The sequence below is a fragment of the Ictidomys tridecemlineatus genome, chromosome 2 (genome assembly GCF_052094955.1).
Source record: "Ictidomys tridecemlineatus isolate mIctTri1 chromosome 2, mIctTri1.hap1, whole genome shotgun sequence".
Classification (NCBI taxonomy): Eukaryota; Metazoa; Chordata; class Mammalia; order Rodentia; family Sciuridae; genus Ictidomys; species Ictidomys tridecemlineatus.
Genome location: NC_135478.1, coordinates 44,486,236 through 44,507,830, shown reverse-complemented (window position 1 = coordinate 44,507,830; position 21,595 = coordinate 44,486,236). Strand labels below are relative to the sequence as shown.

General features: G+C 40.7%; 1 protein-coding gene and 1 long non-coding RNA gene across 7 annotated transcripts in view; one reads left to right on the top strand and one right to left on the bottom strand.

Moving 5' to 3' along the window:
• Arhgef3 (Rho guanine nucleotide exchange factor 3) overlaps window positions 1-21,595 on the bottom strand; it is a 311,883-nt gene that overhangs the window by 60,697 nt on the left and 229,591 nt on the right. The window contains exon 1 of one of the 6 annotated variants that reach the window (XM_078038368.1): window positions 7,571-7,841. The exons of 4 other annotated variants lie outside the window; for them this stretch is intronic. In XM_078038368.1, the coding sequence (XP_077894494.1) occupies window positions 7,571-7,666 (96 nt within the window). In that variant the 5' untranslated portion in view covers window positions 7,667-7,841. Of the gene's footprint in view, window positions 1-7,570; window positions 7,842-21,595 lie in introns of those variants that run through there. One more of the 6 variants, XM_005317226.5, reaches the window with a different exon arrangement.
• On the top strand, window positions 7,796-18,786 carry LOC144375066 (uncharacterized). Its single transcript, XR_013434453.1, has 2 exons — window positions 7,796-7,938; window positions 17,366-18,786. It is a non-coding gene; the product is annotated as an uncharacterized LOC144375066 (long non-coding RNA).

The following is a 21,595-nucleotide window of genomic DNA, read 5'->3' as shown; positions in this document are numbered from 1 at the left end:
AAACAGGTTTACACTGGTTCTGTTATATGTAGTTATGCTCAACTTTTCTTCCTCTTTATTTCTTCCAGGGACACTAGGGTATTTCTCTTTGCTAGTTGGTAATGACTGCAAATGATGCCACTGCAACCTGTGCCAGAGACCATGGTCCATGGTCCGTAGAACTATTTTATTCCCCTATTACTGGGCAGAAAGGCTGATGATTTTTCTGGTTACTATAAATAAGCAGGAAAGGATACTAGGCTGGAATTAGACAATTGGATGTCAAACTCCAGCTCTGTCATGCCCAACTGTGCAATCCTGGGCAAATCACAGAGACTCTCTAACCCTGGAATCTTCATTTTTAAAATGAGAATAATTAAGAGTCAAAGAATATAAAAGTGCTCTGAAACATAGTAAAATGCAAAAATATGAAGTATGAAACTATGCAAGTAACGTCATTAAGAACAATTTGAACACAGTTTTCACCCCAAAAGCTGGAACAATGGGTCCAGAGATTTGAAGCCTTTTTGTCTTTCAATATGCAAAAGAAGTGCATTATTTTGCAAAACCCACAGCATTGGGTTTTACCATGTCCATCAAACATTTGCAACATCAATTAAGTAAGAATTAGCAGTGATTACTAGTTGCCTTTTTCATTTATATATAATTCTATTAAAGTGGGCATTTTAAATAACCTTTATTTTCAGAGTTCCTTGAATGTGAACTGTCTTTTGCCCATTTGACAGGGGACATCCTGGGGTATTCTTCTACATCTGTATAAATTACTTATATGACAAAGACATTAATCTTAAGTCTGTCATCATTATTATAAATGATTATATAATTATGTAATTTTATAATCATTATTATAAAATATATACATATATGTCTAAGGAAGCATATTAAAGAAAAAAATTTTATTTGTTGATATGGCACCATCAGTATTTCTGGGCTGATCAATACTCATGATTTCCTGGTACACTGAGGATGCCCAGAAGAAATAAGCAAAGACAAGAAAGAGAACAGTATATTACATTTGCAAAAGTAATGAGGCGAAAGAAAGCTGCTGGGGTTGGGTGGGGGGAATACATTCAACTGTGCAGTGGGAGAGATGCGGGGAGGGATGGCAGTTTTCAAACATTGAAGGCAATGATACACAAGAGAGAATTACTAAATAAGGTGAGCTCCAGAAAGCAATGTTACAATTAAGGAAGGGTTTTCTTATGATCCATAATGAACAAAGACAGAGCATATAGCCTTGGAAGGTTATGAGCTCTCTGTCCCTGGAGGTGTTTAAGCAGAGATCGAATAGATCCAGCAATGGGATAAGAACTGGGCTACAGGTCTGCAACAGATCTTGCCCATTCTGAGGTTCTCTGATGCAATGACCCTAGGTCATTTCCTGGAGTCTGCTCTTGTTTGTTTCATAAATCCCTGGAGGGAGGAGGGGAGGCTGTTTTGCTATTCCTTTCCTTCTCATCTTAGGAGCCAGAAAGGAAGAAGAAAAAAAAAAAAGCCAACAAATTTACCATTAAGGTTTCTGGTTCAGCTCCAATTAATTGAAGTGTACTAATAATCAGGGTCGCCCTTTGCAAAAGGACACAACGGCCCAAACATAGAAGGTCCAGGCACAAGTATTGCTAGACTTGAAAAAAAAACCCCACTCCTTTCCTAGTGGAAGGTTCACAAGCCTTTCCTGATTAAATTGTGACAGCCTCTTCTAAGCCAGTAACTGATATCAATTTATTAATTTAAAATAATAAGGAAAGCATTAGAAACCACTGGCCCTCACTCCTGACAGACCATGAGCTAATACAACAAGAAAAAATGGCAATAGGATTGCAGCAATTTCCTTATTTTGTGTGTGACTTCTATCCATTACCAATGCTCACAAATTAGGTGAGGCAACTGCACACATACATCACAAATGAAGCAGCCATAACATACACACACCACTAATAACAATTACAATTACATAAGGCTTTGCAAAATTAAGATATATCAGTAAATATTAAGATATACTATATGATCAGTAATTCAGCAGTTATGAAAACAGTGGTACTGATACAGGATTTTATAGGCAATCACAGGGTGTCTTAAGAAGAAATGACACAATTTGCAATACCCAGTCGTTAGTTGGGCCTTCCAGTTACTGGTTTACTTGGAAGGCTGGTGGTTCATGTAGATAAGCAAAATGACTAATAAAAGAACTAACAGTGTCACCTCCACAGAGCTGAGCATGCAGAATTCTGCCAAAACTCAGCTGCCTGGTCTTAAGAAACACAAAATGGAAATTACCAAAACCCTCCCAAACAGGCTTGAAAACCCCACTACCATAGGTCACAGCTATTCAATGAAGTGGGCTGTAGGAAGCATTGACCTCTGGTGGGGTCTCCTACCCATATAATCAGAAAAAAAATGGCCCTTCCATTGTCAGGCAATTAGCTTGAGCAGGCAGATTCACCCTTCATGTGTTATGTGGTGAGACCTACGATTTAGTCATTACAGGCGATGTGATGTGGTTGGGAAAGTACAGACTTCAGGGTCACACTGGGCTGTGAATCTTGGCTTCTCCACCCAGTAGCTTATCACCCTGGTAAGTCACTGTCCTGTTCAGAGCCTCAATTTTTCCTTCTACGAAAGGGGACAATAATACCAGCGTCCTAGGATTGTTATGATGATAATTAAAGTGAAGAATGTAAGTAAAGCTCCCCAAATACACTGCTATATCTAAAACAGCATTCAGGAAATCAGGATGGTGATCATAATACCACTGTAGGGATTTTTAAGATGCCAAAGTACTGATGATTTTATTCAGCACTTACTATGTGTCAGGCACTATGCTAAGCAGTACACAAGATTTCTCTCATTTGAACCTCACTGTTGTCTTAGGAGGTAGAACTATCATCACCTCCATTTTACCACTGAAGAAATTGGGGCTTTGAGAGGCATGGTGGCTTGTTCAAGGTTGTACTCCTGACAGGTGATAGAGATGGCTTTGGGACCCAGACAATATTGTTCCAGAGTTGATGCCACGAACAGATTTAAAGTCAACTTGTATAAAGCTAATCCATTTTTCTTTAGTAAACCTGCTCTTAGTTTATGTGCCTCCTGGATGTCCACGATCCCCAAGATACTTTTCCATGTGAATGAGCTTTCAGAGTTATGACCCAATGAGCACAACCAGATCCTATTAACAGTAGCCTTTTCCTGTGTAACTTTGCATGGCTCTCTACCCAGCAAGATCTCTGAGGTCACATGGTTGATTCATGGGGATTATTTATGTAGTCATCTGAAGAAATCCATTTCTATGCAGCTGGTCATATATACCAACAGTATATATGATGCAGATTCCAAGGAAAGTATATATTACTGGAAACCAATAACCCTTTAGCTCTCCAGCTGCCGTTCAAGGAACAGAGCCTCAGGTGTGCAAAATTTCCAAGTACACATGTTGAATGATGAGGCATAAATCATGGCAGAGTTCACTGTGTTCTTCAGCTGAGGCTTAAAAAAATACATTCTTAGGTACTCAAGATAATGCATCTAAAAGGTAGTATTTAAAAAATGTTTTTGTAGTTATAAATGGACAGAATGCCTTTATTTTATTTGTTTATTTTTATATGGTGCTGAGGATAAAACCTTGTGCCTCATGCATGCTAGGAAATCGCTCTACCACTGAGCTATAGCTCCAGCCCTAAAAAGGTAATATTTTAAAGTATTTTATATATCTGTTAAGCTTTGTATCTCTCTCCTTCCCCCTGCCCCAGAAATAAATACCCTTAGATGCTACAAGTGATGCTGGATATTGAAGGTTGAACTAAATCCATCAGGAAGTCTGACATTGGATGTTGGCTTAAGATGCTGATTTTCTTTGTGTACTTCTGCAAGTTACCTTCCCTCAGTGTCCTTATTCATAAAGTGGGGAGAATAATCCATGCTTTATGTTAACCTTATAACATAATTGGGGTCTCAAAAGAAATACTAGACATGACAGACTTTGAAAAGAAGTAGAACTTTGTTATTTCTAGATGCATGTCATTATTCCTAGGGTCATGCAAAGCCACTGGCTGAGGCAAAGTCAGAATCTATACCTTTGAGACCCAAGGCAATACTCAACTATTCACAAGACAGGCATATGGTTTACATGTTCCAACCTTTTACAACCACTGAGAGACAAAGGCAATACAAATACCACCCACCAAATCAGGCCTAATCCTGACCAATATCTAAGATGGTAAATCTTAACCCCCAAAGTAAGTTGTCCACCAAATTATCAGATATATTCTTAGAAATAACAGAAAATCCTTCTTTGTACTTTTTATTAAAAATGAAATGGAGGCTTGGCATGGTGGCACATAACTGTAATCCCAGAGATTCAGAAGGCTGAGGCAACTCAGCAAGACCCTGTCTCTAAATAAAATATAAAAAGGACTGGGGATGTGGCTCAGTGGTTAAACATCCTTGGGTTCATTCTCTGGTATCAAAGAAAAAGAAAAAGAAAGAAAGAAAGAAAAATGAAATGGAGGGGCTGGGGTTATGGCTCAGTGGTAGAGCCTTGTCTAGCATGTGTGAGGCATCAGGTTCAATCCTCAGCACTGCATAAAAGTAAACAAATAAAATAAAGATATGCTGTCCATCTACAACTACTTAAAAAAATTAAAAGAATTGAAATGGAGGTGCAGTAGCACACATCTATAATTCTAGTGACATAGAAGACTGAGGCAGGAGGAATGCAAAAGACCAGCCTGGGCAACATAGCAAGACATATCAAAAAATAAATAGGGCTGAGGGTGTAGCTCAGTGAAAGTGTGCTTGCCCAGCACGCATAAAACCCTGTTAAAAAAAAAAAGTTTTTAAGACTCTTAAAATTCTAGCTTTCTTAGCCAATATGTCCATTCACCTAAGCTTTCTTCATTTAAAAGCAAACCTACTGTGAGGAAGTAGAATTTTTAACTTACAGAGTATAATAGTTTTCTTTTAGTGAATTGATTAGGTGTTCAAAACATCTATGAAAATCCAGAGCCATGTCCTAAGCTCCTTAGATTTCACAGTTAATGATTAGAGCTGGAAGGATCTAGCTGGTTATGGGTATTAAAATTGAACATTTGTAACTAAGCTCATATACTCATGTTATAAGAAATACCAGATTAAGAAGCAGCATTATATCAACAGTCATAAAATAGCAGACAAGCAACATCACAATCCATAGTTTATAGATCTTTCTTTAAAGAAAAATAAAATTTAAACGTTATCACATTTTGTTCTCACTAGAAACTACCACTGGCATTTAAAAAAATTACAAAGGTTTTTCATGAGTGACCTTCCCTAACACACTTGCTGCAAACAGGATCCAGTGCTGGAAAGCACTGAGAAGGCCACACACTGTCCTCCCTGTAGCAAACTCAGAACACCACTGTGAATCTACAGGGCACAGGTGCTCTGCTGTAAGTGCCTTTGAAGGTCAATGAGTCCTAATATTCTGGAAAAGACCTTTGGAAAGACCCCTTTTTTCTTTTTATGACAGCCATATTCTTTCTACAAAGAAAATAATCAATATTAAAAACAAACAAATAAGCCTTTTAGAGGCATTAAGAGCCAATGTCTACTTTATGAATAATTATATAACTATGTTTTTTAAAAGGCAGATAAGTGAATACTGTTTTTTTAAACATCTACAACTACTGACGACACCTACTGGTAGAAAATAGATCTAGTTAACCGCTTATGGAGAGGCTATCCCTACCAAGATTGGTTGTCTTTTGTGCTAACAATGAAACCAGAAAACTTTCCCTTAAACTGACTTGGGTTTCTTTCTCCAATTTTGCTTATCGCCATTATTAGTCATTGATGTGTCAGATTAATGAAGCTAAAAGGCATCTCTGTCCTCAAGTTGCATTAGATATACTTTTACTCTGGTTTAAAATAACAACAACAAGAAAACTCAATGAGGGTGATACCTGAAGAATATCTACCAACTATTTCCAAAAAATCATTAATTTACCCATCCATACTCTCATACCTGACATCTCCAGAAAAGGAAAATAAGTCATATTTTAACATTTGGATCCAGTTACCAAAGAAGAAAATTAATATTTGACATCTGACGATACATTTCTTTCAGCATATTTGTGAACTACAGACATATCTATATTCGATGCATAGGAATAAGATTAAAGAGATAAATTGCACTGTTCCTCCATTCATTAAATTATAAAGTTCCCATTGAAAAGTATACTATATCCATTCCAAGCCTAAACAACCTGAATTCTATGTAGGTGCCATCTTGACAAAACTTAAAAAAGAATCCAAATGCCACTAGGGCCACCACATTTTCACAGCTGTTGGGAACAAAAACTCTGAAAATATTCAACTGAGCTGGAATATGGAGTGTGGAGTGGGGGCAAAAAAGAGAAGTTAATTTTGCTCTCAGTCTACTGAAAGCTGAATGCAACCAGAGACTATTGGGAACCTTGCCAGCCTGAAGCAGATCCTGATAAAGTCAATGAATCTTTGATGCCACTCTTCCAAATACACATAATTCAGCAAGAAAAGTGCACACACTGAGCAGTAGTGGGTGATGTGGAACTCCAAGAAGGCTGTGATAGGGCCACGGCACACCTGCCTTCAGTCTCCCCCACCTGACCTTTGCAATGGTTGTATTCTCAGAGTGAGGTCGGGGAGAGTGGAAATAGAAACCACAGAGTGTGTGTTGGGTCCTATGGCTCCAGCATAGCTTGGGCCACAGCAAAGCTGTGGTCTAATGAAAGCAATTGTTTTCCTTAAGGCCCTTTCAAAAGTTAGGACTGTTTTGTCCTCCAGCTGAGCCCAACTTTTAAGGCCAGTAAGCCATTTGCCAGAGAAATAGCACATGGGAGGAAGAGGACGACTAAATACAAGCCCTAGGACTCCCACTCATTACCCCCAAGGCACAGGAAAATTCCAGAAAGGGAAATGTTTTCAGTCCTCCAAGGCAGCTTTTTATCAACAGAAGGAGTTTAATTCATTTTCAAGATCCATGTGAGGAGTCAAAGTAGTCTTTTAGCTCCAGACCCTTAGATAAATGACCCCCTTCTGGCCAAAGGTGACAAATAGAAGCACTGTGTCCTATCTTTGCTGCCAAAAGCTGCAAGGCCAAGTCTGACAGGTGAGATGTAGGGGAGATCCTAAGAACCTTCTTCTGCTCTCCCAACCCTGTCAAAAGGAAACACCCGGTTATTGGATAGCTCTTCCCTGACATCTGTCTTCTGATGCAGTTGGAGAAAAGTCCATTGGCCAGGTCTACAAAGAAGATCATAATCCCCAGAGCCCTGCAGTTAATGCTCCAGCAAGAGAGGCCAGAGCAAAAGGCAGGGAGAGGGACTGGGGCAGAGGAGGCAGCTCATGCTTGACTCACAGAGAAGGGGTAGAAAGGAAACTGTAAGAGATGGCCATAGAGAGACTCGGACAGAGCGTGTGAGAGAGAGAAAGCGAGCGACAGTGTGAGATGGGAAGAAAGACGGGCAGAGGGAGGGTGCCAAGACAGTGAGAGAGGAGGAGGGAGAAAGGCAGGCAGATGGAGTCCAAGAGGTCCAGGTGGAGCGCGCCCTACCTCGGCGTCCTTGGCCAGACCGCTGGCCGGGGGCACCTCCAGGTTGCAGTTCGCTCTCTTGACAGTGAGGTAGAAGGGGTAATCCTTGGCCACCATGGCGGCTGCCGGGCCTGCCCTTTGGGATGTCACTGCTGACCCGAGGCGACCATAAAACTCCCAGGCGAAAGGGGGCCCCAGCTCCACGGTGCCGGGTGGGAGCGGCTACGCAGAGACCAACAGCCGGCTGCTAGCCTGGCGGGACTGATCCTGCTCTCCTGCTGAAAGTGGGACGGAGCCGCAGCGGACACGCCCAGCGCAGGCGGGGCAATGCCGGCTCCGACCCCACGCTTCCTGGAGCCCGGGTGCTGCTCTGCCCACACCCTAAGCAGGTGAGATGCTAGGGGCCGTCCAGGGCGGGAAGGGATCTCTTTCTCCTGCCCCAGTAAGACGACGCAACAGCAGGGTCGCTCGACCCAGTGACAGCTCCACTTGTGCTCCCTGGCACTCTCGGTGAGGAGGAGGGAGCGGGTAGAAAGGAGGCAGGGTAGTAGGAAGAGGCCTTTAGGGGTGGGGAGCGACCGTTTTAAAAGCCCACATTTTAAAAAAGGTGGTTTTCTGTCTTGCCTTTTTTCCAGGCCGGTCTCCCAGCACCCTCCCTCCCTTCACAGTATTGGGAATTGAACCCAGGGGCGCTGCACCACTAAGCTACATCCCTAGGTTTTACTTTTAAGACAGGGTCTAAATTGCCCAGGATGACCTTGAACTTGCCATCTTCCTGCCTCAGCCTCCTGACTTGCTTGGTGTTAGAGGTTTGTGCCACCGCCCCACCCCCTTAAACATCACTGGAATAAAAACAGTACAAACTGTAAAATGCACCTGTTTTAAGTGTGCAATTTGCTGAGTTCTGACAAATGTAAATACCCTTGTAACCACCTCCACAATCAAGATACAAAACATTTCACCACCCTTGGAGAGTCTCTTGGAGCCCTTTCCCCCATCCACTCTAAAATATGACCAGAAGGGTAAAGAGGCTGCCTGCCATTCAGAAGAGCAATCTGACAAAAGTCTGTTTCCAGTCCAAAGCTGTGCAGCAGTGACCTTGCCTTGCCATGCCTTTTTTGGACCCTTTTTTTGAGAAATCATAACATTGTAAATGCCCAAGGAGCAATTATGAAGTCCTTTACTGCAGCCCTGTCTGGAGCAGTAAGAAACAAACTTGCAACAATGGTAATATATAAATATGGAGAGCTTAAGTAAACTTTCTTTATTATGGAATACCTCTCATAGCAGCAGTCAAAAAAGGAGATGGAACTATGGGTATGGCATGGTAAGATCTCCAAATATTGGGCTCAGTTGAAAGACAATCAAGATTACAGCACAGTATAGTACCATCTGTGTTAAAAACACATCTACAAAAGAATACCATATATTTTTCACAGAGATATATTTGTAGGTAAATAGTATTGAATACTGTCTGGAAGAATCCACAGCAAATCTTTTTCTATTCCCTGTGGATGGAGGGAGGGACCTGGAATAAAGAGATTAAAGCTAGTGGACATAGGGGATTTATGGCTACATTAAAAAAAAATGTTTACAGGGCTGGGTTTGGTGGTTCACACCTATAATCTCATGGTGGCTCAGGAGGCAGGAGAATCATGAGTTCAAAGCCAGCCTCAGCAATTTAGTGAGGCCCTAAGCAGCTTAGCAAGACCCAGTCTCAAATAAAAAATAAAAAGGGCTGGGGATGTAACATGTAGCTCAATGGTTAAGCACCCCTGGATTCAATCCCCAGTACCAAAAAAAAAAAAAGTTTATAAGAAAAATGTACTCATGTATCACTTAGCAAATTAAAAATTAATTTAAAAATATTAAAATTATTATCGCCAAAATTATTTTATAGGCTGTAATGTTGACTCTTTTCTTCCTTCATATGAAAGTCGTGGCTACATTAGGTGTTGGTTTGGGGAGACAGTGACTCTTGTTTTTACTTCTTGGGTGTGGGATAGGTACTGGGAATGGAGACATACATCCCTATTTCATGTTTTCTGAGTCCAACAGAGGATGGAGCTCAGCACTTTCTACTTTCCAGGCAGGAAACCTCACAATACATAGCTCTTTGATTCCAAGTATCAAATCCATGCCCAGGCACTAAATCCACCCATTGCCTTTGCCCGGCTTCCACAAACTGCCTTTGGAAGCAAGAAGGATCTGAACCAATTAGCAGTCTGCTATTGCCACACATGTAAAGGGGGCTCCTGAATGAATGGGTGTCAACTGAGATTGAAGAGAGTGCCTGAGGTTTTTTTCCCCCCTTGAATGCACAAGATAAAGGGAGGAAAGTGGCTAAAGAAGATGTGCAGTGAGAATGAACACCTCAGAACCAATGGGAATTCCTATTGATACTCCAGAACATAGCCTAATCCTTTTAGCCTGAGCTGTGCTGAGGGTAAGCTCACACAAGTGCACCTCCATCCCATCCCACACACTTTACCAAGAATTGAGCATCATGCAGGAGATGGGGAACAGAACAGGAAGACCATCTCCAAGGACACCCAACCAAAGCACCCTCTGATTAACTGTGCAGCCAAAGCCAGGCTGGGAGGCTTGCCTGGTCACTCAGGATCTAAGCAAAAGTACCCAGAGCCACTCCTTATTCTCCTCCTTTCCCTGCTCTTGGCCTCACAGACCTACTATCTCAACTAGAAGACTCTGGCCTTTAACAACTGATTCCCGGTAGAGCTTGCTGGGCCTTGTTCTCCAGCTAGCAAATGTACTTAAAGTACTTAGTGAAGAAAAGAATCATCCTGGTAAATTCTCATAACCCTGAAACTGGGCTACTCACTGTGGTGATCCTCAGGACTGAGCAGAGAATGTGACAAGCCATTAGTCCAGAATAATCATAGATTGACCCAAGAAATGGTGGAGAGAGGGGCTTTAACATCAAGTTTAAAACAATTATTGCCACGAAAAGAATTTTCATACTGATTGCAAGAAAGCTGCCAAACACATTTTTGGGGTGGTGTTGGGGCTCCTCCAGAGATAATGGAATTGATCTCAGCAGCACAAAACAAAACAAGATATTGTAGGACTGGGATATAGCTCAGTGGCAAAGCACTTGCCTTGTACACACTAAGCTCTGGACTCCATCCTTAGTTCCATAAAAAAAGACACCCCCCCCCACAAAAAAATGGAACCATGAAAACCAGTGAATATATACAGTGACTCAATATATGTACACCAAATTTATGTCTTTTCCCCTGTGCATCTTGCATCTAGGCAGGGAGATTGCTAATGGTCCATAATAATTTAAATAGTGCTACAAAAAGGCATAAGTTTCAAAATGAATATGAAAGGAAAGAAGGGGACCCTTGGGTGGTCCGATTCTTCCCAGCTTCTCAAAACCTGAATACCTCATCCCTATATAGGATTCTGGTGTTTAAGGACATACATTTTTGGTACAATGGAGCCTATAAACCCAAACAGGCAATTTGGATCCACACAAGCCCTGTATGTGATCCTTGAGACATTTAAAGAATTTTAAGGGTACTTTTGACCCTATGCGATTTTTACCTTGTGCCCAGACCTCTACCCTGTGGGATGTGCTGCTCCACTATTAGCTGATTTGGGGTTTGGGCAATCTGCCTTGGACTCTAACCAGGGATGTGCATAACCAAAGACTGTCAGAAAACAGGCTGCCCTATAGAAGGAATCCCAGGCACATGCCCAAGGTTAGTGTCATAGTTGAAAGAAGCTAGTCCAGCCTATCGTGCCACCCAGACAAGCAGCCCCAGCAGCTCAGGGTTCCCTATCCTGCTTGTGTCTGTATGTGTTTACAGGCCTAGGAACAACACTGCCCTAACAGGCAGTTTCACTGAAAGCAACAGCACAAAGTGCTTTTCAGAACTCGCCTTTGGCGCAACCAATTATAATCTTATAAGACGCTTCACAGCCAGGCAGTGTTCCTTAGGAGCCAGAAGCCTGGAGACTGGAATAAAGAAGGTTGTTCTGCATTTGCAGGAGTGGTGCCAAGCACAGGGCCATGGGCTTGCCAGTTCCAGGTGGAGGTCATTTGTGCTGCTAGTGGAGTGGTAGGCCGCCTCACACAAGCCCACTTCTTGGGATTAGCTCCTTTTTGATTAGCATATGAGCAGGCATGGCAAGGAGACCATCTACTGATTCCTCAAAGCCAAGCACTGTGACCGTGAGCAGAACAGGCCCAGTATGAGGCTAAAACTTCAGAAGCTAAAGTGGCCGTGATAATCTCAGCCAGCAGAATGGTGCTCTGCCCTATAGTGTTATTTTTAATTAATATCAGGGCGGGGGGGGGGCTCCTTTTTTTTCTTAAAGTCTGTTTTCTCATTCATTCACCAAATATATACCAAGTACTTACTACCCGTCAGATGTTTAGTTCGCTCTTTCTCCCATCCTCTTCTCACCATTCCTGAACCTCCATGCCAGGCAGGTGTTGTGGTTGATGCTTTTTGTTTTTGTTATTTGGTACTGGGGATTGAAATCAGGGGTACTTAACCAATGAGCCACATCCCCAGCCCTATTTTGTATTTTGTTTAGAGATAGGGTCTCACTGAGTTGCTTAGCGCCTCGCCATTGCTGAGGCTGGCTTTGAACTTATGATTCTCCTCAGAGTCCTGAGCCGCTGGGATTACAGGTGTGCACCACTGCGCCTGGCAGACAGATGTTTAATACATACCTGCTCAAGGAATATTGTCCATTTTAAAACATGGCCTTTCAGCTGTAACCTCTGCAATGAGGTTTGTGTCTGCAGAAGTTCAAGTGACATTAGCAGATCCCCAAGGCCCAGCTTTCAAACATGTATACCTCCATTTGCTTCCTTGGCATCTGAAGTCATCTCTTCTTCCTGTTAATTTGGCGTAGGCATGTAGGTACATGTTGGGCACATATGTGTTTCAACCCCTCTCCCCTTCACTTCCATTTGGGTAACATTCCTAGTTAATGATCAAGCTCCCTCTTCCCTCTGCAACTTCAGTATTGATGAGGAGGGGTCAAAAAACCTGAAGTTGTTTTGGCAGGAATTTGGAGAGATCAGGACTATGACTTACTGTTAGGTAAACGTGGCACAAATGGTGTACTGATAATATCCAAATCACATACTATTATAACACTTTCCCTGCCTGAGGATGTGACCACTGGCTTCAGGTTAGAGTTATAAAAATATTTTATTGGATACTCTACAACTAGAAGATTTAATTCTTGCATTTTTTTTAAAAGCTCATTTTCTGAAACAAGTCTTAAAAAAAACAGTTATGGGATAAAATCTTTCTCTTCCACCAGCTTAACCTAATTCTTTGGATTATTAGTTGCAATGCCAAAATAAAAAGTTATAAAAAAATTATATATAAATATTATATTGTCGGTGATCAGGTACATTTCCTACCCTCTTGTTCATTACAGCATGGATTCTCAACCAGGGGTGACTCTGTTCTTCAGGGTACATTTGGCAATATCTGGATATGTGTGTGTATGTATGTGTATATAATTTTTGGTTTTATTTATTTTATTTTTTTGGTAGTACTGGGGATTAAATCCAGGGCCTCATGCATGCTAGGCAGGCACGCTGAGCTATATCTTTATACCACTGAGCTATATCTTTAGCTCCTATTAATATCTGGATACATTTTTTATTGTCACTGGTAGGCACCAGGGGACCACTGCATCTACTGGGTACAGGCCAGGGATGCAAGTAGACTTAACACACAGGACAGTCTCCCACCACACACACAGAAAATGAACAGGTCCAAAATTCCAACAATGCTACTTGAGAAACTTCATTAGAGAGAGTAGAACTGAAAAATGGCATTGGAGCCAAGAGAATCTGTTGGTTTTTTACTTCAAGAATCTTTTTATTTCAGACCTGATCATTTATTAGTGTCATATGATAGTTTAGGCTAAATAGAGCAAAGAAATGCTGGAGTGCTAAGAAGCCCCAGACCACAGTCATACCTCAAAATCTTCCCTGATGCCCAAGCCTGACCCTTAACCAAATAACAGGTCCCATAAAACACAAACAGGACAAGAAAACAAAAAGGAAAGTAGGAACAAGAGGGTGAGGAAACAGAAATTTTTCTTAAACTGCTTCAAATAAAAAAAAAACAACTGCAAAAGACCAGTGAGACTTAGTTTCAATGAGATATAATTAAGGGTAACCAGGAGACGGCAAAGAAAATTTTCTAATTTTGTTCTTTCCCATGATACCCATATTCTACTGTTTTTCTGCTATCATATTTTACTGTTTAGGGGGCAGAAATGCAAACCCAGTAATTAAGTAAGAACCCCAAAGAGTTTAATTGTCTTCTTAAAAGTATTTCTGTCTTCATAAAAGGTGTGATCAAAAACCAATTTTACAATAAGAATCTTGAACTTTTCCAATTTGAATGGATGACTACCAAGTAGGCTTAATTTACTCATAGAAAAAAGCCAGTCAGGACCCCTAAAGCTCAGGAAATAACACCAAGAGTTAATAAATGGGATGGTATCAAATTTAAAAAGCTACTGCACAGCAAAGAAAACAATTAGGAACGTGAAGAGAGAACCAATAGAATAGGAGAAAAATATTTGTTAGCTACTCTTCTGACAGAGGATTAATATATAGAATATACAAAGAATTTCCAAAACTTAACACCAAAAAAATAAAATAATCCAATTAATAAATGGGAAAATGAAGTAAACAGTCACTTCTCAAAATAAGAAATACAAAGGGCCAACAAACATGAAAAAGTGTCCAATATCAATAGCAATTAGGGAAATGCCAATCAAAACTACACTGAGATTTCATCTCACACCAGTCAGAATGGCAGTCATCAAGAATACAAATAATAGGGCTGGGCTCAGTGGTACAGCATTTGCCTAGCGTGTGTGAGGCACTGGGTTTGAGCCTCAGTACCACACAAAAATAAATATAGATATTTGTGTCTATCTACAATTTTAAAAAAAGGAAAGAAAAAACAGGCTTTAAAAAATAATAAATACTGAAAGTATGTAGAGAGAAAGGAACACTTTTCCACTGTTGGTAGGATTTTAAATTAGTACAATCACTATGGAAATAAATATGGAGCTTCCTCAAAAGAGGAAGCTATACCACTCCTCAGTATTTATCCTAAAGAATTAAAGCCATACTACAATGATACATGCATACCCATGTTTATAGTAGCACAACTCATAATAACCAAACTGTAGAACCAGCCTTGCTGTCCATCAATGGGTGAATGGATAAAGAAAATGTGGTATATACACATGATGGAATTTTATTCAGCTATAAAGAAAAATGAAATTATGTCATTTGCAGGAAAATGGATGAAACTAGAGACCATCATCTTAACTGAAATAAGCCAAAATCAGAAGATCAAGGTTCAAATTTTTCTCTCATATGTGGAAACTAGAGAGGAAAAAGGAAAAGAAAGGTTGGGGGATGGGATCTCATGAAAATCAAAGGGAGATCACTAGGGGAAAGGGACCATGGGGTAGGATCTGGGGAGGGAGGGGTAAATGCTGGGGTGTGATATTGGCCAAATTATATTGCTATATTGTACACACATACGAATATATAATGACAAATTGCATCATTATGTACAATTAAAATGCACCAATAAAAAATGTGGAAAGAGAAAAAAGAAAAAAGAAATAAGCTAGCCCTTAGAACAGTTTCTGTATAGCACTAGTGAGGCTTTAACCTTATGGAGAGTCTCCATTTGTTTGCAAGTGTTTCCTACTTTGGGCTAAGAATTCAACAACTTTGCTATTTTCCAGGATTTTTAAAAAATTCTTCTCAGACTATAGCTAATTCATGCATTTATGTGGGCTTTTTATGTACTAGGCATTACATGGAAAAATTAGAACCTAAAGTGTTCCTTCTCATAAATGCTGTCACCATGGATCTTCAGGCCAGAGGTGCCCAGGGGAAATTAAGTCTAGTGGCTGTAGCATCAAAATCTAGAATGTGCATAGGGAACTCTTTATCTTATTTGTTCCTCCAAACCAGTATGTGCTGAGGAACCATGGTGTGCCAGGCCACATGCTGTAAACATGGGTACATGAAAAATAAATAACCAAGTCCATACTCTGAGTAAACTGCCAACTAAGCCACATACCTGGAGATGTGTTCTGGCATTTGGGCCTAGATTTACAATCTGGAGTCCACAGCTCCAATTAAAAACATGCTTATCTTCATAACCAGGGGGCATAGCTGCATTTAAGTCTTTAAAAAATGAGCAGTAGAGAATGAAAGGAGGGCAGTTGGCTGGAGATATTTACCTGAAAAAAAAGTCCTAGGGCCTAGGGTAAGGTGGAGGGTGTTGGTGTAGAGGACCTTAATTACAGAACAGTCAAACAATCAGAAACAGGCCTGGGGACTCCTGGCAAGTGTGTGTCTTAGCTGGTGGGAGCAGAAGTCGGCTGCTGTGTGCTTCTGAGCAGCAGCCCATCAGCTAAAGTGCTCTGGTTTTGTGAGACTCAGGTGTGTTTTACAGAGGGGCTAGAGCAGGTGGGCTAATCGAGAGCTTTGGTTTAGTGGGAATTGAGTTAAAAGAGCTTTTCTTTGTTTGATGTTTTCCCCCTCTCCCATCTAAAACCAAGCCCAGCATACAGGGTTCTCTCAGGGGTCCACAATTCTCTCTGAATCAAAAGAATTGGCAAGAAAAGGCTAAACAGAAGCACCAGTGGCTGGCTGGCTTCCCAACTCTGATGACTACACTATCATTGGTTCTTCAATTCTGGTGCAACAAGCACAACCACCCAAAGGCTTTGTCGCTGATTCCTTTCAGCCAAGGTTGCTGGTGACCCCCAGGCAAGGGCAACCCTTGCTTTGAATCTCCACTGTGCCAAGTACTTCTCTTTCACCAATCTCATCCCACCCTTATCAGTTGATTTGTCTGTTTCCACTCATAGCCTGACTGCAAGCTACCAGGGGAAATGGACCTTACCTTATCTAACTTGCTTATCACATAGTTATTTGTTGAAACAAATATTAGATTAAAATGGAGAGAGTGGGGTTGTAGCTCACTGGTACAGTGCTTGCCTAGCATGTGTAAGGCACTGGGTTCGACCCTCAGCACCACATAAAAGTAAATAAATAAAATAAAAGTACTGCATCCATCTACAACTAAAAAAATATTTAAAAAATTGAAATGGAGTAAATCAGAGAATATGTTATAGAGGACAGAAATCTGCAGAAGACTTTTTTTACAAGAAGGAACATAGCATGCTTGAAGTTTCCAAGATGGGATCAAGAAGTCATAAGTGAGCTGTCATAAATTTTGAAAGGTAGACAGTTATCCTTAACTGTTAGCATCTAGAAGGATCCAAAACTCACAAAAAACACTTTGAGAGAAATCCTGCAGTATAAGGCTGTGAGGGCCCTCTCTGATATCATGAGAGCTTTCAGTCCCTCAGCCTTCTACACAAACCCAGCAATTGATGCCCATTCCTTGAACAAGGGGGACTTGCCAGGAAGACTAAGGCCAAGGGACAACAAATCATTTATTTTCAAAGATGTCCTGCAACATGCTCATCTCCCTCTTCCCTCCAACTCCATCAGGTGCTTTCTTCCCCTTTCTTCTCAAGGTTTTTGATTTCAGGTTCAACTTTACATACATACACATTATTTTTTCCCCTTTTCAATTTCTCATGCTCATACCTAGTGCTATTCATATTGAAACTTCGTTCTCTTGAGTTGGACCCTGAGAGACAGACCTTGTAGGGGGAATTTCACCCAGTGTTTGTGCAAGATTACACATGACATTAATCTGAAGTTCTGGTTCAAATTTCTATTTTTTTTTTTTTTAGGAGTTATGTTGCTGAGGCTGGGCTCAAGTGATCTTTCTGCCTTAGCCTCCAGAGTGGCTGGGCCTCCAGTATTGGGCCACCTTATCTGCCCCAGGACTTGACATTTTTATCCAAGGAAGTCAGAGGAAGAAGAAAATTTCTCTGGGAACTGCTACACCAGGGGAGGACCATGCTCTGCCTCTGAGGCTTATAAGAGTGCCTGAAGAGCTCATTCTGGCTTAGAGACAGTACATGGTGAACCAAACTCATCTGTCAGTGAGTAGGAGGAAGGGAGGCAAGGAGAGAAGAGAGAATTAAAATTGTAAACCCCATATCACGTGGCTTCTTCCTTGAACTTTAATAACTCTGTGTTGCCTACAGCCTCAGAAACACCAAATGCAATAGTAGGTACAAGGATTGCTCTGGTGCCAGGAAAATGCAGTAAGACACAACTTTTACAAGGTAGGCAATGAATAAATGCCCTGCAGGAACAAAACAGGCTCTTAACATCTCCAAAGTTGGCAGCCAGATGCCTCAAATGTTAGCTTAGTGCATTCACAACGCACAACAGATAGGACCACGTACTTGAAGATGAAATCATTTTCCAGGGGAAACAATCTCTGGGGAGGCTGGATTTTATAAGGAGGAAGAGAGGAGGATCTATATTTTCTTTGCCACAGCACGACACACTTTAATGCATGTTTTTGGTATGTTAGGCACATTTTTTTTTTTAAGAATGCTTTAAAAGAGAAGACAGTGGGCAGATTGCTTCATTTATTCAAAGAACTATCGTTGTCCCCTGGTTGGAGAGGGATCTAATTCTGTCTCATAGTGGTGTTATCAAAAAGATATGAAACTACAAGTCTTCATTTGGATTCTGCTGTTATGAAATGCAGTTGGGGTGTCTTGTTACACTCTACCCCCAGAAGCGTTAAAGGAAGTGCCTGTCATCAAAATTCAAAAGCAAATCCAGAAACGATGCAGGCAAAATCAAAAGGATCAGCATTTTGCTTCAGTTTCCTGTTCATAAAACTTTATAAAAACAACCCACCCACTTAAAAAAAAAATGCCACAACAATAGCTCATATTCTTTGCTTAACACTTGCCTCATGCCTCTGTGAAATGAGGTGCCATCACGTTTCCTGCATATACCACATCCCTTTCCTCCTTCCCTTGCCCTCACCCCACCTGGCATCATTCCTAGATTCAGTCACTTCTCCAGATTACAAGCTCAAGCAGAGGGATGCCAATTTCCTCCCCAACCTGTCCTGGGGAGGCCAAGTACTTGTTCCAGCTGGAAGCAGGAATAATTGAGGTTTTGTTTCCCAAAATTAATTCTCACTTCCTAGAGGAACTTGTAATGGGGAAGCCTAAGTTAAGAAGTCACAAAGTTAAGGAAAAAATGCAGACTGCTCCAATAAACTGAAAAATAATTGTAAATGTATTGCCTTGTGACCTTAATTTTTTAAGACTAGGATATTTTCTTCCTACCCTGGCCCTATCTCAAAACTTTCTTTGTGGAATATCCAACAGACTGTGCTTCATTTTCTGAGAGAATAAAGTAGAATAAAGCTCTTGAACAAAAAAATGTGAATTCAAAAATATCAAGTTTTCACTTGCTAATCATATGACTTTGAACAATTTACTTAGTGATGTCAAACCTTAGTTTAATCATCTGCAAAATGGGGATATGTGAGTCTTAAAGGCTTTGATAAGATAAAAATGTGGATAATTTAATGAGATAATATACATTTCAGCATCCTAGGCATATAGTTGACATATAACCCATATTGTTATTAACCTTTCTGATAAACGAATCATCCTACTCCCCTTTCATCAATGAATTAGAGGAGAAAAGATGGGATTGGGGGACCTTGTCCACTATCTTTGCTTTCAAAGGGGATAATTTTCATTATTATTATTATTGCTATTTTATTTATTCTACTTAGTTATACGTGATAGTAGAATGCATTTAAATTTATTGAACCCAAATAGAGCACAACATTTCAATTCTCTGGTTGTACATGATACAGAGTTGAGCCATTCATGCAATCACATATGTACATAGGGTAATGATGTCTGTCTCACTCCACCATCTATCTTGCGCCATGCCCCCTTCTCTCTCAACCCTTCCCTTTGCCCAATCCGAAGTTCCTTCATTCTTCGCATGCCCCCCCCCATTATGGATCAGCATCCACTGATCAGATAAACCATTTGGCCTTTGGTTTTTGGGGATTGGCTTACTTTGCTTAGCATGATATTCTCCAACTCCATCCATTTACCTGCAAATACCATAATTTTGTTCTCTTTGAATACTGAGTAATATTCCATTGTGTATATATACCACAGTTTCTTTATCCATTCATCTATTGATGGGCATTTAGGTTATTTCCACAGTTTAACTATTGTGCATTGAACTGCTATAAACATTGATGTGGCTGAGTCACTATGGTATATTGATTTTAAGTCCTTTGGATATAGACTGAGGAGTGGGATATCTGGGTCAAATGGTGGTTTCCAAATTTTCTGAGGAATCTCCATACTGCTTTCCAAAGTGGTTGCACAAATTTGCAGTCCCACCAGCAATGTGTGAGTATAGCTTTTTCCTCAAAGGGGATAATTTTTAAATTTAATTCCATGATTTCAAATACTGACTTGACTGTTGGGAATATCAAAGAAGGAGGCACAGTGAAGGCAAACTGACCAGAATTGGAAAATATGGGTTTCAATCATGGCTCTACCATTAAAGCTGCCCAAAGCAAGTCAAGAGACCTCTAAGGCGTAGTTTCTTGAGCTGTAAAATACGGTGATTTCAATTATGTTTGAATTATGTTTCTGATTCTATAAAATAGCAAAGACCAAAAAGTATGTAAGAAGTATTGTCCTGATTTAATTCTATTTTATTCCAGAAAAAGTCTTCATAGAAAAATTATAATATCCCATATTGATGAAAGTACCTTTGTTAAAAAGGCAGCATGGAGTATGGGTTAGTTTAGTACAGTAATATTTCATATGGGTCATCAGAAAATTAAGCTTAATGACTTCATTTGTCAGAGAATGCATATACATACAGATTCCTTTAATATCAAATGCAAAGGCAAATAAGAGGGTTTAACAGAGGGAAGATCTACAATGGGAAAAGACAATAAGAGAAAATTTGTAGATAGACTACAAATGAGAGGGAGCTGACTGAAAATACACCACGGTCACTTAAAAATAGGTACTTGGTTATGCAGTGTCTGTGTTATCTGTCCAACAACATTTGGTTCCTTCTGTCTTCTTCCCACAGGCCTGTTATGACTATGACAGCTCAATGTTCCTTCTGTGGACCTACTCGCTGCCCTGTGAATTCTATCCAGTCATAACTTCCTGCCTTGCAGGGGCGCGCTGCCTGAAGAAGGCAAGGGGCAAGACCATGGTTAGTTGTATTCTAGAAGTAACACAGAGCTGGCTGCTGGTATGAGATACTGAGCAGCACAGGCTTCTCAAGGCTGAGGGCTCTGTGCAATCCCCTAGTTGAACTTCTGACATAAAATATTTTTTTTTTTTAAAGATAGAGTGAGAGAGGAGAGAGAGAGAGAGAGAGAGAGAGAGAGAGAGAGAGAGAGAGAGAGAGAGAGAATTTTTAATATTTATTTCTTAGTTCTCGGCGGACACAACATCTTTGTTGGTATGTGGTGCTGAGGATCGAACCCGGGTCGCACGCATGCCAGGCGAGCGCGCTACCGCTTGAGCCACATCCCCAGCCCCCTGACATAAAATATTGACATTGATGTTGCCTGTTATAAAAGTCAGAACTGAGGAAAAGATACAATGTAGCAACTTCTAAGTAGTGCCCTGTAAATAACAAACAAAACTAGAATGGCTCATTAAGTCATTAGCTGCCTTCTTGTTTGATATTTGTTTCTCCCACTAAACTATAAGCTCTGCAAGGGTAAGAATCACAACTCTCTTCTTCAGGGCTGTGTCCAAAATATGTGTAAAAATATGCCTGGCAAGTGATAAAAGCACAATAAATGATGCTGATCTTGGCTGGGCACTGTTCTCTGACTTTACATGAAGTATTTCATGCAACCCTTTTCATCAATCCCGAAGATAATAAATCCTGCGAGATGAGAATTTTCATAGTGGGAGAAACTGAGGCACTGCGGAAGTTAAACAACTTACCCAAAGTCACAAAGCTGTAAGTAGCAAATCTGGGGTTCAAATGCTAGTATTTTGCTTCCAGAACCTGAAGTTCCAATTTTGAAA